Raw genomic sequence first — 17900 nt, 5'->3', positions numbered from 1 at the left:
CTTATCCACACCCCCACCCCCAGACAGAACCCTGGGACTCCCACACCCCATCCAACCACTCCCCATCCCCTGACAGACCCCCCCCCCCAGAACTCCTGACCCATCCAACCCTCCCCCTGCTCCCTGTCCTGACTGCTCCAATCCCTCTCCACACCCCTGGCCTCCCAGAACTCCTGACCTATCCAACCCTCTGCCCCGACAGCCCCCCCAGAACTCCCGACCCATCCAACCCTCCCCCCGCCCCCTGACAGCCCCCCCAGAACTCCTGCCCCATCCAACGCTCCTCCTGCTCCCCCAGAACTCCTGCCCCATCCAACCCTCCTCCTGCTCCCTGCCTGCCCCCGGGTCCCTTACCACCATGCCACTCCAGCCGCTGTGCTGTGACCCAGGGCTGAGGCAGGGGGAGGGGGCGGAGTGGGGGAGGGACTCTGCCTGCTGGAGGCCAATGGGAGCAGCTAAATCAGGCCCAGGTGCCCAATCAGCCGCGCCGCACTCTGCAGGGGCCCTGGGCGAACCCGACAGTGCCACCACGCCACTTGCACACGGGCCGCACAGTAAGCCCATGTGGGCCACATGTTGTGCAGGCCTGCAATACATCATAGTAAAGAAGTGAAGGTAACAAAATATTACATGGAATTATTTGTGTTGCAGCAGCACCTAAAGATTCCCCTCAAAATCAGGGCCCTATTGGGATAGGTGCTGTCCATATATGCAAGAAGCCACATCACACAGCTTCTGGCGGAGAGCCACCTTCAGACCTGGGCATCCAGGCAACAACTGCTGCTCTCTGGCCACCCAGTTCTGAAGGAAGCGCAGAAATGAGTGGCAATACCGTGACACCTCACCCCCCCAAAAATAATTTTGCAACCCCTGCAACTCCCTTTTTGGTCAGGACCCCCAACTTGAAAAATGCTGGTCTCCTCTCACAAAATCTGTATAATATAGGGTAAAAGCAGATGAAAGGCCAGATTTCACTGTCCATGACACATTTTTCATGGTGTTGAATTTGGTTGGGCCCTAGTAATTGCACAGCTTGTGTGTTTTCCTGGACAGTCAAGTGAAAAGTGCAGAGTACTAAAGTATTAATAAATGTATACAACTTGAAAAACAAAATTCCAGTTTGTTTATTCCAATAGGCAAAAATATTAAACACAAAACAATGCAAATTCATGGTTTATACTTTAGGAATATTAACTCTAGAGTACAATTTAAAACATATTTTACTATATAAAAAGTGAAACACTGCATTACCAAAATAGAAGACAGAAAAATAATCACACAAATTATGCAAAACATTAAAAATATGAGAAAGTGTGGCACTTTCATTTAAACTTCGGCTTTCAAGTTAAGACCGAGAACACTTGCGAATGGATGCAGTTATTCCATAGACCTGTGTTACTAAAAATATACATCTAGTCCATTGTTGCAGTCTTTCAGAAATGGAGTTACACAGATACAAAATCCAGTATGTTACACACCTATATACAGCATTTTAAACCTCAAAAATTAAACTTGACTAAAGAAATATTTGACATAATTACTAAACTTGTAAAATCCTTATACTAATCAAAAGGAGCCTGGTTATCTCTAGAAAGGTGGTTTTTAAAAAGTATTACTTTTTCTAGTAATATGAACTCCAATAACCTTTCATAAATGTCAACAATTTCTCAAAAAAAAAATCACTACAGAACATAGCTACACAAAGTGGTTAAAATGTATACAATCTTTGCACAAAAGTGTCTAACAGTGAACAACTACTTCCTGTTGTCTAGAAGTAAATCTTTAGGTAATCAAATATTTTGATGTTAGATTTTGCTGTGTTAATGCAGCACTGAAAACATTTCCCTTTGATATAGTGAAATGGAGTTCAAACCTAAGTGTAAGCTAGCTACTTTTTTCCTTTAGTACCACTTATTTGAGTTTTTTGTTTTTAAATGGAGATTTTTTTTCTTCTGCAGATTATTATACACCTCTACCCCGATATAATGCGACCCGATATAACACAAATTCGGATATAACGCGGTAAAGCAGTGCTCCGTAGGGGCGGGGCTGCGCACTCCGGCAGATCAAAGCAAGTTCAATATAATGCAGTTTCACCTATAACACAGTAAGACAGCGTTATATCGGGGTAGAGGTGTATTAAATGGTGGTAACCTCTGAAATGTATGCATTCAAAATTAACTACCATTGTACAATCTAAGATGTAATTTCTTAAGACTACAATAACATTTACTTTAAAAAAAGACAAAAAAAACCCATTCTCAATGCAAACGTGATTAATATAAAATTTAAAAACTCTCGAGATTCACTATATAACACTGACTCCAAGTAGAAGTCTTGATGGGTATTTGGACAGTCTCAGACACGAAGCTAAACATACTTACTCCTAAAACTTTCCTGCAATTGTTTAAATAATAGTTATAAGTTTAAATACTTATGGTTATAAAAAGGTTGTTAGAGTAAAATTTCAGTCTTGACAAGACCTAGGTTGTGGCAGTTACAAAAAAATGAACTCAATGAATCAACCATATAGATAGGCTTATAAAGACTTATGTACATAAAGCTGCATGTGTAAGTAGAAGCAGTAGCCCTTTAGTATTAAGAAATCTTCCCTTTAAAATCACATTTACTTGAAAACCATAAAACCTCATAAATTCTATTGTATAAGAGGAATGTGGGTTTTATCATTTTGTTTTAACATTTATTTAAGCCCAGGAAGGAAAAAACCCAACAGCCAAAGTTAGAATGATTAAACGTGCAAGATAAAACCAGTTTACCCTTTTAAAAAAATACCATCTGATCTGTAGTTTGGAGAACAGTTAAGTGACAGCTTTGTAAACATTAAAGTTACTCATTTGTATCCCTGGCATTTTAAATACACCTCTAAAAAAAGATAGTTAATTCTGTTACTCTGTAGCTGCAAACTTAAATGGCTGGATCTTCCAGTACAGAAAAATCTTTTCTACCACTATTGAATCAAAAAGGAGTTTAACTACTATGGAGACAATTAAAAAATAAATAAATCACAATTTCTCTAGAAAAGAAATGACTTAAAATACTAATTTGTTCTTAAAGGTAATCCATGCTTAATACTGTCATGATAAAAAGTTTGCTGGAATTACAGTTTAAATCGATAAGTTATAAGTCAACTTAAAGGTAGAGTTCAAGTAAAAGAATTTTAAAATTGTATTCCCCTACAGCTAGGAAATCAGAGGAAGGCTGTGTGTTCTGCTTAGTGAGAGCTAGGAAAGGATCTTGTGCGAAACTCTGGTGGACATCCCTTCTTGGCCTCCCAGGAGGAATTTCAAGTTATGTTAAATGCAGAATGTCTTATATAGACATTACCTAGTAATACCTTTTACCAGCTCCCCAATACTCTTCCACTGCCTGTGGTTTGGATGCTATCAATATGCAATGGCTGGAAATTAACAAAATTTAACATACCATTGTCACCCCATTCTGAAAGGTGATTAAGAGGCTGCAGACAGTGTACAATGAGAGCTTGTTTACATTTATTTGTGCTTTAGTTTTCAGTCAAATCAAGAATGGATCTCAGGGCAAAACTCAACTAGGGAAAGTCTAAAAAAGCTTTAGTCCTTGCTCTGTGTCATGAGGTCCTTTGACATTTTTGGCCTATAAAAGGAACCCCACCACAGAGATCAAAATATTCATGAATGGATATACATTAGACCTCTATTTTACTTTCTCCACTTCCTCTGCGAAAAGACCACACAGTTATACTATGTAAAGCACTCCCTCACTTTTCAAGGAGTGGTTATTGCCAGCTTCTCTTCTCCCCATTTGTGTGTAGCTTGCAATCAATAAGCATTGTTAAAGCTATAATCTCAGCTAATAAGATTTTTTAAAAATACTACTATAGTAACTGTAAAGAATATTGATATTTTGTAGTTTCAAACTAGAAAAATAATGACAACATGACTTACATGTTACAACATAAATGAAAGTTACAACAACATTAAGTTACAACATAAATGAAATTAGTTATAAATCAGTTACAGTACAATTTCTCTTTGTGCTTGCAAGATTCTTAATTTGTACATGTCCTTTTGTAACAGTCTCCTAGTCTCATTCAAGAACAAGCCTTATCTTTAAACACATTATTCCATTAAAATGATGTGCTTGATTCAATACAACAGGTGTCAAAATCAGCATAAACATACTGATACTGTAATTATGAACACATTTTCCAAAGAGTGATGAAAAATGCCGATAATTACTTTCTAATTAGTAGCTTTGTGCCTACTCCTGATGACTTAGATAAGAAACCAAAGTCACTGCATGTTCTGACAGAACACAGTGGCTCGGAGTGGGCAGGAGGGCAGCTTGGGAGGAGGAGGACTTGCTCCTTTGTAATTCTGCATCCCTCTGCACCACAGAAGAAACTGAAAGAAAAATCTGTTTACAGTCTCTTTTTCCCCAGCAGCCTGACTATCCTGGATCTTCAAATGTGGTTATGGGTAAAAAAATGTGATTAAACAGACTGGTATTACAGTCAATGCAGCTAGGGGAAACAGCAAGAAGCTTTTCTAGCTCACTCATCAGAATTGATCACAGAGTTCCAATTCAAGAATATTTGTTGCCAGTGAAAGCGTGAGCCAGAAAGAATAAAAAACCCGTTCCCTTCTAGACTCCACTTTAAGTTAACAGAACTGGTGGGAATTTTTTTTTCTTTTGAACTGAGCATATTTGGTAACTCAGAATCAAACACAGAACCCAACCAGTGCTATTTTTAGTCACTTTTCTGAGTATTATGGCATTTTCATCACAGAAAACTCCTGTCCCCAGCAGAAGTTTGATCTGCCATTGTATGACTTTTGGAGCCAAGTTTTCAACCAACTGTTTAGAGAGACCTATCGTACACAAACCTCAGTTTGCACATACCCATATACTTACAGGAATATGCAACTCACGTGGTGGGCAAACATATTGGAGTTTGTGAATTAAGTCAGGTACATGCCAAGATTTCCCACTGTTATGAAAGTTTCCATTTAACATGGAACACTGAACTGGTACTTCTAGCTGTAGGCCTATAAGAAAGTATCTCTCTCACATTAACACATTTTCTCTGGCATGGTCTGCGATGCTCTGATTTTATTGTATGGACCTATTGCAATGTCACCCAAAATTTCATTCTTGAGTCACAAACCCCTTCTAATAAGTAACTTCTTTAAATCAGTGACTGAAGTTTTCTAACAGCTGCATCCTGAGAATGAAGATCCCTTTGCTCTGCAGTCTATATTTTACAAACACACAGACACATTCTGCCAGCATGGCTAAACAGAGCCTGCCAATGTTTGTTAACAATAGGGGGATGTAAATAATAGGAAGTGTAGGTGTAAAATCAAACCACCTAAGGAAAAAAAAACCCTCTAGGCTATTAATAACAGTTGAAACAATGCAAAATAGTTAAAAATTGTAATCTAGACACACTGTCAAATGCAAGCCAAGCTCTAATGATATCAAGAATTTGGAGGGTTAGATTTTAAAAAGGGAAGATGGGGAGCACAGTGTATAACACTATCAACAGAATCTCCAGATTTCCTTTTTCATACTAGGCAGTTTGTCAGACATCAATCCGTTGACAGTGTTATGCTGATGCTAGGAGGTCGCTGCTGATTTGATTGTTTGTTTGAAATGGAAAGATCTATTCTTTCTGCTCCAGATATCAATTTTTCCTCTTGAAGACTACATGCTGAAAACCTATTTGCTTCAGTACCATTTCCACCACTACGGTTATTTGGAACTGTGATACCGCTGACCTGCTCAAAGGATTTACTAAAAGCAGTAGTGGTAGTTCTAGCCAAACTATGACTGCCAGGCTTAGGCAGGGATTGGCTAGTAGTTAATGTCAGTCTCTTTAAAGACAGAAGATCTAAATTCTCACTCATGGCTCTCTGAGTTTGTTTTCGAGAAAAGTCTTCTTTGCAGGATTCCCCAGAAGCTTCTCTTTCTTTCCCCCCAACTTTGCTTCCTCCAGACCTTCGTTGGCTCTTCCCTAAAAGGATCTTGTTGCTGGTGTTGTTGCTGTTTGATAAGGCAGATTGGCTTGTGCTAGAAGTAGCTCTAGAGTAAAACCCTTCATCAACCTCAGATACTTCTATCAGTTCTTCTGGAATTGCTAGATCAGTATTATCTATGTAAAGGAACAAGAAAAGTGTTAATTAAAAGATGTTATCCATATTGTGATTAATTCAGATGTATACAGCTAGGCTTTGGCATTTTCAAACATGAAGCAATAATGCAATAGAGTATGGAGCAAAGTAAAAAAATGTAAAACACTTACCTATTGCATTAAATTGTAGAAAATGATTCATTATGATTTAAATTGCATCAAGTTGCATTTACTAAACCACAAGGCATGCCCGCATAATCTCATTTTGTAGTGATTTTGAAAAAAAGCAGTATTATTCATGCAAAAGATTAGGAACAGATCAGATAGAGACCACACAGAAAACTAAAAAGGTATAAATTCTATTATGTGCAAGTGCTTCTACATACTATTTGCAAAGCAAATTAATCATTAAGGTAGATTATCAATGCCACAAATTACCCATTATGGCTCCTGCAAGTTTAGAAAACCCAACAGTGTTTTAGTTTTACAACTGAAAGGTCACCTCTGCATTATCTGTTTGCCAGTATAACTAGGTTGGAAACTTAACACTGGAGTATGAATGTATCAACATCATGAAGGTGTTTCAAATGGTATAATGGGGGGGAAATGGTTAAGCATACTGAAATGCCTTTTTGCATAAGTTTGAAATAGTCCACTTTGTTTCCTTGATAACTGTATTTGTAAATCCAACAAATATGCAAAATAAGCTCAAAGTGAAGAATAGGAAAGTATTCTCTGTCCGTGTTGAGTCTCACAGTGTGGTTTCCCCAAGTTATGTCATCATTGTATGTGGCACAGACACAATAAGAAATGGTGTGTGCAGTGCATGCATTTGTGTTTTTATTAAATGACAACATGCAAACACAACAACTGCATACTGCAACTCTCCAAACATGCAGCAGTGACCCTTTCAATCAATGGTACCTTAGAGTGCAGCTACAAAGTGCTCTGCTAAAACTGCACTCTGCCAGATGAGTTTATTCCATCCTCCATCATTTTTCTTACAGATTTTTGCCTCCTGATTTCTGGCATGCCTTTGCTGTCATTTCTAGGATCTGTAGCTGTTTCCTGCACACCCTGTATATGCTGAGAATCATTCTCTGCTAGTGCTCTGCTTTTTTCCCCATTCCCGGTTCTCTCTCCAGCCACATTTGTGACACTAATCTCAGGTATGACAAAGTTTCCCAATTCAGGAGCATCATTACCATTCTCTGGTTGTTCTAGAAATGAAGATGGATAAGAAAAAAAAAAAAGATGTCTGAAACAAAATCATAAAACAAACAACAAAACACTGAATTGGATGGCTGAAGCGTTATGAATTAAGCCACATGTTTGCATATTAACTTTTTGTTAATTAGCAGTATTAGTGAGGATGGGATAGAATTACTCCAATTTTTTAAAAAAATGGACTTTCTCCCATGCTGTGCTACGCTCCCCTCCAATCTCCTTTCAGTGTTAAAGTCCCGAAAGATGCTCATGAAACATGTGTTCTTGAAAATTCAAAATTACATGTTATTTTAGACATCAAAATTGAGTTTAGCTTTTTCCCCCTCAATTCACTTCTATGGCCAGGTCTACACTACAGACCTGTATCAGCATAAGTACATCAGTCAGAGGTGTGAAAAATCCCTATTCGAGTGACACGGTTATACCAACTTAATCCCCTGTGTAGACAGCATCATGTTGACAGGAAAGCTCTCCAGGAAGACACGCCCTATGACAATATTGTATCAGCTGTACTAAGATGTAAAGAAAACCTTTGTTTTTAAAGTTACCTTTACAATTATCTCTATGTTAACCTGAAGTACTACCACATAGGAGCAGAGATTATGCCTTCAGTATGCACTGATATAGCACTCTCTCTTGAATGTGGTTGAACTGAAACTCCTACATCTTGAGAGCCAGATCAGCTCAGGTACAATTAGATTGCCACTTTATCTCTGCATTCTTTTTAAAGTTATTTTCAACTGGAACAAGTCTGCATAGTTAGGAAAACTTTCAAGTACATCAACTTAAAATTCACTTAACCTTTATATAAAATCTGCAAAGTAACACCTGCAAAAAGCTATGTAGGTGTAACATGGAATGTTTATTCTATAGAAATGTGTATATCACATCCATCTCCGTAGCATCTGAGCACTTTCCATTAGCGCAATAAACATGTTGACCTCAGCCCATTTTCTGCTCTTATTTGAGCTAACAGTGAAGCTTGATGTATAGTATCCTTAGCACTTCCATGTCAGACTGATCTCAAGTACTAGACAATTACATCACTACAGGATCAAACAGGAGAAGGTAGGCTAACAGTTCATTGCAATGCTGGAGAATGATGGAAACAAGTTGAGGCACAAGTGATTATCTTAGCTTCAAGGTACTATAACTTGACTGATGGATGAGGAGGGGAAGAAAGCAAACAATACTAAATGCACAGCAACAGAGAGTGGGCCATCATTTAAAAAATAGTATGAGCATACTTTGACATTCCTGGATAGTTAAAGTAATGGTGGCAAAAATCAGTGATTACTGCAGTTCTTGATACTATACGCATGAATAAAAATAGTACCATTGAACTGGAAAAGTAGTATTCTTCTATAGTAACAAGTGACAGGAAGATCGTCAAAACCTAAAGTGCAATGGTGTATAAGTAGAGTTGGTCAAGAATTTTGACAAAACAATTTTTCATCAGAAAATGCCAATTTGTTAAAACCAAAATTTTTCACCGGAACTCATCACTTTCTGTGTCCATTCATCAGCAAAGGTTTCTTGAGTCCAGGATGGAATTTTTAGGGGGCTTGGGAGAAGGGAAGAGAAAGAAACCCTCCCTAGAATAGCCAATAGCCCGTGGTTAGGGAACTCACCTAGGATGAGGACAGTCCCTGCCTGATTCAGAGCAGGGACTTGAACTTTCATCTCTCACATTCAAGGTAAGTGCCCTAAACAGACCCACCCCTCCAGTTTTTTGTACAAAATTTTGAAAGGTATTGGTTTCACCTGAATGTAAACATTTTGCAATTGTGAACATTTTTGCATAATGGAAAAACTGTTTTCCACCAACTCTATGCACAAGGTACTTTACAGACAAATTCCTTCCCTGAAAAGCAGCAAAGAATCCTGTGGCACCTTATAGACTAACAGACGTTTTGCAGCATGAGCTTTCGTGGGTGAATACCCACTTCTTCGGATGCATCTCTGACTTGCATCCGAAGAAGTGGGTATTCACCCACGAAAGCTCATGCTGCAAAACGTCTGTTAGTCTATAAGGTGCCACAGGATTCTTTGCTGCTTCTACAGAACCAGACTAACACGGCTACCCCTCTGATACTTCCCTGAAAAGTTTACTATCTAAAGCAGGGGTCGGCAACCTTTCAGAAGTGGGGTGCCGAGTCTTCATTTATTCACTCTGATTTAAGGTTTCGTGTGCCAGTAATACATTTTAACGTTTTTAGAAGGTCTCTTTCTCTAAGTCTATAATATATAACTAAACTATTGTTGTATGTAACGTAAATAAAGTTTTTAAAATCTTTAAGAAGCTTCATTTAAAATTAAATTAAAATGCAGAGCCCCTCAGACCAGTGGCCAGGACCCAGGTAGTGTGAGTGCCACTGAAAATCAGCTTCCGTGCTGCCTTCGGCACCCGTGCCATAGGTTGCCTACCCCTGATCTAAAGTTAGATTCCGACAAATGAAGACCCATCAAGAGAGGTTAAGAGTACAGAGGGATAGAAATGTGAATGGAGGGGGAGGGGCTGGGAGGGAAGAGAAGGGTGGGGAGAGGGAAAAACCTTTCAAACTTTACAATATATAATGTAACAAACTACACTTCTAGCAACCTATCGGCATTATAAAAAACCTTTAAAGAATTAGAACACAGATTTCCAAACTTTAAGACAATAAAAATATTCAGGAGTCAAATGGCTTTTTATCACCAGATCTACTATGAACTGGATTTTGTGATAGGGGGAAGCTACCAGGTCTAAGCAGTCATCATGAAAGTTTCTACCATCACATCTGTACCATACAAAAGCAAGCATAGGAAGAGAGAAAAGAATCTCTCCATGTATATAAATAGTAACAAACTTGACGAGAATGAAAAAAATCCAATGAAAGCATAGCAATAGCCAGAAATGATAGCTCATCCTTACTCTGAAGTGCTTAATTTATTAGTGAAACAGTTCATTCAAAATCCTCAGCACTAAGTAAAGAATATCAATATTAAGAGTATTTGAGGTTTTAGAACTGCAGACAACAATTGTCTGTGCTGTAAGGTTTCTTTCAAACTTGTTGATATGAAGCCTACATATGAATATTGAAGGAACTCTAATTTAGGGTAAATATATGAGTAAACACTGAAGTTGAAAGGACATGAAACCTGGTAAACATTCAGCTACTACATAGGTCTATTTGACCACCAGAGTCATGCTATCTGCTGGAAGGAATGGTTTGAAAGTAAGTCAAGTACCTGACAATTTACTACAATGGTGAAATGTTTCCAAGAACAACTTAATGGCCAAAGGCCCCCCCATGCTTCACTTGCGCAAACATCCGAAGGCCCTTTCTAATGGTTTAGGGGTTTGCCTGTATGTCAATGGCCAAAACAGTAACTTTCCCCATACTGCTTAACATGATTTTTCACCAGCTGGCAGGCTGCCACTCTAAGGGAAGTGGCTTTAACACAATACTACTGTAGTTTGTGAAGTGTTTTGGAATTCTCGAGGATGAAAGGGGTGTGTGTATGTGTGTGTGTGGTTTATATTTTTTAGTATCTATATAGATATATATGCATGCCTATTGTCAAAATTTCAGCAGTGAAGACAAGTCTGATTTCAACACTTGCGGAAGGGATTAAGTAGGAAAACTTACTGTTCGGTTTCCTAGGAGTATGAGTGGAGGCACAAAGGTTACCTCCAAGGGGTGTCTATTGTATTGTGTCTATTTCGGTTAACAAAGTTTTTTGATTAGAGCTAGTAATAATGAGAATAGGGAAGAAAGGTCACAAATGAACACCACATGGTACTAACTAATAAGGTGAACCAACTGCATTTCAACATGGCTTCACACTTCTGTACGTATGTAAAGCAGCAGGGAAGTCTGCTTCTTGCAGTGGCTATGCCTATTTTGGCCACAAAGCTCTGCCACATCCCATCTTTTATAGCTAAAAAACACCTTTAATGGTCTCTAATGGACATAAGGTACCTTAAAATTCTGTTTAAAATTGGCTGCATGCGCATGGTTAAGTATGTAGCCATTATGACAAAACACTGGAAACACCAATCTCAAAAGTGTTTCTCAGTTACATTTAAACACACAGTTAGAATTCACTGGTGGCTATAAATGAAAATACCAGACGTTTTTCAGATTTCAGCTGTGATTTAACAACTTGTTTCCTTTCTCCCACCTGGCCCAAAAAGCCAATTTTTACAGCTTTGGTTCATATGACACTATTTAGGTCTACTCATTTGATGCCAAAGGAATTAATACATCTAATTGCCAAGAACATGGGATGAGGGGGAAAAAAAACCAAACAACCTCTGAAGGGTCACTCTGTAGTTTTTGGCATGCTAGATAGCAATTAATATGCCTAAGCATTATAAAACTGAACAAAAATATATTTAAAGCTACTATAAATTGTTTATTCTGCATCTAAGACTCTACGACACACTAGACAAGTGCTGCCAGAGATTTTATCCCATTTGCTTGCAATTTTCCTTTCTTCCTTAAATAATATATCCCTGTTTAAACAACTTTTAAACCTTACATAAGACAAGCAATTTTCCTACTTTTTTTCTATTTATGGTTGGAGACAGAACAGCCCCTACATACCTATAAGGACTGGTAATGCAAGAAATTCTTTTGCCTTTAGGCTGATTATTTACAGGAAAACCAAGTCAATAGCAACAACAGTAAAAAGCCAGCCACGATCTGATGAACAGATGGTGGACTATGTCAGACAAAGATCAAGATATCTGTCTCCCAGAGGACAGGTTGATTAAGAGACCTTTAAGCTAGATATTCAGGGAAGATGGTAGGGAGATGTAATCTCCATGCCTCATTCTAATATTGAGCAGAAGGAAAATTAAGTAAAAGAGAATGAACAGCAATGGAAAACAGAACAGAGGGTTGAAGAATGGACAACAAGAGAAAAGAATGCCAATAACATTGACAGTAACAGTCAGATAGGCAATAGTGGCAGTAAAATGACTACCTATTCAGGTGAGGAATCTGGGTAAAGGCAAAAAGGAACAACTGAGATGGCTGTACACCACTGCAAGGAGTCTAAATAACAAAATGGAGGAACTAGAACTACTGGTGGAAGAAGTGAGACCACATATTATAGGGATAATGGAAACACTGGAATAGTAGTAATGACTGGAATACAGATATTGAAGGGCATATGCTATTCAGGAAAGACAGTTAAGAACAATTATATTTTTCTTCAATTATAATGAAAACTATTCACTAGATTTTCAGTGTCAATACAGAGATTGGGGTAATATTTCCAAGCCTGTTAAACAATATGCAGATCTTTCTCAAAAGACAGATTTTATTTATAGCACAGCAGTAAGTTATATTTTATACTGAAATTGGTGTAGACAGGTTTACTTCAATGCACATTTTCCATATTAGGCAACAATGCATTTTATCAAGAGATTGATTACTCCTGAAAAGCAAATTTTAAAATTAGACTAAAAGATTATAAATTGTAAGATTCCAGATCATTAAGATATGATACAAATCTAATATAAAATAAGTCCTTATCCTTTCTATCTATACTCCATACAACTGCCATTTACACATGCTTACTGTCTTCTAGTATTGGAAAAACTGTTTAATAATTCAAAAAAATTCTACTGAAACATTAGTGATAAAACGTATATTATTTACACATGTAAACACACTCAACATGGTGCTTGAATGCATTTTTCTATTAAATCTAGAGACCCTGCTCTAGCATGTCTCACTCAACTCCTCCTCCCATGCTCTTGCTTTACAATCTTCCATTTTGTGTGTATGACGACGAGGAGGGGACAATGGGTGGGCATACAAGTCACAGTATTAGGAAGTAAGTCAAATTTCAATACTCAGGTTGGTGGCTCAAATTTAACCATTCCATGTGAGATCAGTACATCAACCTCATAAAAGGCAGTAACTAGCTGTCGTCAGAATTAACCAAAGTACTTTCCAGTCCTTTATATCATGAAATCAGAATTTACACAGCAGTGTCACCAGATCCATAGGGAGCACATCTAATCCTCAGCCAGTCCACAGATTTTAACTACTGAATAGGCTTTATGCGGTCAACAGCCTCTCCAATTGCAAATGCTTTCTACAATTATATAAGATCCTTTTTGAAATTTCATCCTGAGCCAGCTGAGTTATGTAGCATAATTATTTTAAACTACACAGCTTTTCAGATGGCCATACATCCATATGGTTTTCCCAGTTTGGGGGTTTAAGTGGTTTAACACATTATTCCCCACTACTTTTCTCTTGTTTTAGTTTTGGAGTTGAGTCTAATTCCAGTAAGTCATTACATTAAAAATATATATATATCAACCTTCTGGTTGTTGTTTTTTTTGTCAGAAGTCCATAATTCTCCAACTAAACTACTGTACTTGGATGCTCCCAGAAGTTTGTGAAGATTAGTCTGTACTAGAAGACATCATAATACTGTACTTCCATTCTAAGAGTTCAAATTATTCCAAAATGTGTCCAGAGAACAGATCTTTCAGATCCTAACTGCATTTTCTTTTCAGCTCATATGTTGGTAAGTTTTCCCTACAACTATTCCAAAACCTGAAAGTTTTCATAAGAGGGTGCACCTAACTATTGGTATTAGGAAGTTTGAGATGTCAGAAGTCAACCCATTTTCACAGAATTAGGGCCTGTGCTTTTCAGTGTAAAGTGTTCATTGTGTAATGCATTTGACATCAGCAGCTAATAGCTGTAAACATCAGGAAATCCCCATCCTCTTGGATTTCTGCATAGAGGAAATTTTACTGGAGAGTCAAAGCCATTCTCCTCAAACAAATATAAAAGTAATTCACTGAAGTTCTTAGAACTATTTATCAGAATCTATATGATGCAGCCACCAGCAAGAACAAGATTTGGGGTAAATAGCACATTTTGATTAACTTAGTCCACACACACCCACCCATAAATGGTCTACAGCAAAGAAAGAATTTTCTTGAGATAGCAGCTTGTCAGAGTGTGTAATTTGTATTCCAAATACTTTTATACTGTGCCGTCCATTTAAATCCCTATTTTCTGCACCAAGACATCTAGCTTGTCAGTGTTTCTACTAAACAACAATAAACTAATCTCAAAACTCCTTTAATTTTTAAAAAACTGATATCAAGTTTCAGCTAAGACTAACTTTGTATTCGTGTCATGAGCAGGGATTCTCTGAATATTCTAGTAAGAGCCCCCAGACTAATATAAACAAGAGATGATGAATTCTAACAATATAGTCAATAGAGTAGCCTTCACTAACCCTCCCCCTTCTTGCGACCAACTCGGATATTCATCCTCGTTCAGACCATTCTCTCTCCACAACACATGTCCCTAAAGAAGGGCATTCCCGTTTTCTCTCCCCACCTTCAGTGTCTCTGATGACTTACCACATCTGCAGGTAGTTCATAAAATAAACAGCAACCACCGCCTGCTACTCCCGTGGCTGCCTCTTCACATGTTGCTTCCGTGGCTAAATATTCCAGGGCAGTTGGCAGAATGAGAGGGAGCAGGTAGACAGATGGATAGGTGATTTCAAAGCAGCTGCTATCCATCCCCCGCACCACAAGAGAGACACACTTCATGATAGTAAAGGTTAGGAGGTAGCAAGGTAGGAGATATGGCACATCCAATTCCTGGCTGATGTTCTTGTTCTTACCTTCTACCCACAGGCCAGGAAAAAGTGAGGAAGCCCTTGGAGCCCCACTATTCCGAGTGTAATAGCAATATCTTTTTCAGGATTCTCTGGTCTATAAGCTCCTAATAACTGTAGGAGCTGTTGGTTCAAGTTTTATGTCCAAAACCCAAACCTTATCCAGTTCCTCAGAAGAAATTCATTGGGAATTAATAAGTCAGTTCCCACTGCAACACTAGAGCTACTTCACAGTATTTTGATCTGTATAATGAGTTTGTCTACATCAAATTTGGAGAACGGTTCAAGCAAGTCTTTCCTCCACCCTCCTCCCAGAAAAGTACACCCAGACCCCCCAGAAAAAGCAGCAGCTGTAACCTTTGAGGATTGTTTCCCCACTCTATATATTACATTTAATGGCCTGTTAAGAAAGCCTGTCCGGCCTGGATTTATGATTCAGGAAGAAATTCATGCTGTCCAATAGTCAGGGGTTTTGCAAGAATTTTTATAAATAACATTTTGGAAGTGAAGCTGACTGAAATTGGTATAATGCACAGTGCCTTTTCCATTTATAACCCCCCAAAAGCCTTGTCAGTCACTGAGCAGATATTTCAGATTCACTTTTGGCATACTGGAATTGAGAGATGTCTAATGACCATCCAAAGTCTTAGTTTGTAGTTCCCTCCCTGAATCAAATGGAATCTTGGCAAGAACTTTTTTTTTTTTAAGCCCTTATTTTTCTCTCAAAGGTTACCCATCATTCCTTGCTTGGGTCACACTAGTTGCTTAGAATTAGATTAATATTATGTGTCTCTCTATTAATTGTCACACTATCTCTCTTCATAAGTGAATAGCTTTTTCCATGTTTTACAGGAGTCTGTTTTTCTACTAACACTATCAAACCTCTTGCCTTACTGTTATCTGCTGCAGCAAATACTTGTCCCACCCAATGTCTCTTGAACTTCGCCATCTGCATGAAGCATGATCCCTGCAAGAAGGCAATACCAAAGCATGATTTTTGTAAAGACTGCAAGACCTTTATCTTTGCTGGATAGTCAGCACCTTTAAAATGCATGAAATAAGACTTGTTAGTATTGGCCCATTATAATCCATGTTTTTATTCTGTATTATCGAAAGTGATAAAGTAGAAGACAACAGGGGAGAGTTAAATTTGCCTTCAATTTCTCTCAGAAGAAACAACAGATCCACTGTCTGTACTCTATGCTTCCCTGTATCAGTGAGTTTGAATTATCAGCATCAAAGCCACACAGAGAAGCAAGATTAAAGACAGCGTGACAACTGGCTAAACCATGTTCAGAGATGGTTTCTTGCTTAAAACACTGAGCCACGGTTTGCTTGAGAGCTGCTGGCCCCTTACTGATTTCAAGGAGATTCTGACAAGTCTTAGGCAGCAGCAGATCCTGCCTTACTTTCTTCCGCTAATTAGAAAGGGCCAGTAGCCATTTCGCACACTGTAGGCTGATATACTCCCTTGTATTACTATGATTTCAGTTAGTAATAACTATTGGAACTTATCTAAGCACTTGTCATCTCCACCACTGGCTCTGACCCATAAATAGACATCTCTTAGGACCATTGCACTCAACCTGTTTTCATTGATACTTTAACATTTTTCATGAAGAGACTGATGTAAATATTACCACAGTGGGCATTATTGTATGTCAAGGTAAATAAGCGTCAGTTTTGTAGATTTAATCTTGCTTTAAAAACTAAACACCCCTACAAATTTGGATGTCATAATTTATTTAAAAATCAGCACTTATCCAAGATCACTAGGTCTTTACCATTTTTTAAATAGCCTTGTAGTAATTTTGTTGCTAATTATACTGCCTATATAATAATGATGCCTATTATAGTAATATAACAACACTGAGCCCATCCCAAAACAGTCAAAACATCAATTAAAGATAAAGGAAGACCATATTATATAAGAGCCAATATTAATGATCTTCACCGGCTCTCAACTCAAGGTGGTAGTTACAAGGCCTTAGGCACAGCAAGTGATCAAGAGCACAGATCTGTGCTGGACTTGCTCTTCCTTCTCAGACTGGAGAAGAGGAGTGCAGATAATGGACTACTGCAAAAACAGAAGTCTTAACATGCTGTTTTCTGCCAGCCCAGACTGGGCCTGATTAAAGACCTCTGATGAAGTTTTTTTTTAGCTTCTATTCTTTCATATTGATGATAATTAATACAATTGTAACATGACCATCTTCTCCCACTCTACACCCTGCCCAGCTTTCTTTGAACATTTTGCATGAAGGTTCTATGGGGAGAACATTACCTCTTTTAAATTACTTTGGTTATTGCAACTAATAATTGCTTCATTTTAGACACAAATCTGGGACACCCTGTAACAGATATTTGATATACTAATGCTTCCAGTTAAATAAATGGTATGTGTAACTTCTTTAGCTACAGATTCAAGAATTTTGTACAGTCCTACATTTTAAAATAAAAACAAAATTTTGAAGAACTGAATAGCTAAGGACTGAAACAGATCAAATGTTCACTCAGAGCTACGGCAAGGAAATCTTTATTCCCCAGTCAGGAAAAAGGAATCTGTTACTGGCAGTTAAGTCTCAGTATATAATAGCTCACTCAGGATAAGCTCACTCAATAGCACAGTGGCTCAAACATCCTACTGGGCAATACTCAATATCTAGTCAAATTCATAACACAGACCCAAGTGAGCTGCTCTGTTCATACTCTTCAGAGAAAGATCCATGATATTGGATTTTTAAAGAGATTAATATATAGCAGCTTTCACCTCACTAACCAGACACATTTTGGTTAAGATTAAAATTAAATAGAAGATGTGTGCATTAGTCTTAGAATTTCAACTTTTTTTTTAAAAATAGCTCTAATAAAAAAGCACAACATTTAA

General features: G+C 38.0%; 1 protein-coding gene across 1 annotated transcript in view; it reads right to left on the bottom strand.

The window, feature by feature from the left end:
- Nucleotides 1-1114: 1114 nt before the first annotated feature.
- Nucleotides 1115-17900, bottom strand: part of FAM126A (family with sequence similarity 126 member A) — a 98919-nt gene continuing 82133 nt past the window's right edge. Inside the window, exon 14 of the mRNA XM_045006426.1 lies at nt 1115-6154. Coding sequence (XP_044862361.1) covers nt 5592-6154 — 563 coding nt within the window. The 3' untranslated portion in view covers nt 1115-5591. The remainder of the gene's footprint in view (nt 6155-17900) is intronic.

Source organism: Mauremys mutica, chromosome 2 (genome assembly GCF_020497125.1).
Source record: "Mauremys mutica isolate MM-2020 ecotype Southern chromosome 2, ASM2049712v1, whole genome shotgun sequence".
NCBI lineage: Eukaryota > Metazoa > Chordata > Testudines > Geoemydidae > Mauremys > Mauremys mutica.
This window is presented reverse-complemented; position numbering and strand designations above follow the sequence as displayed.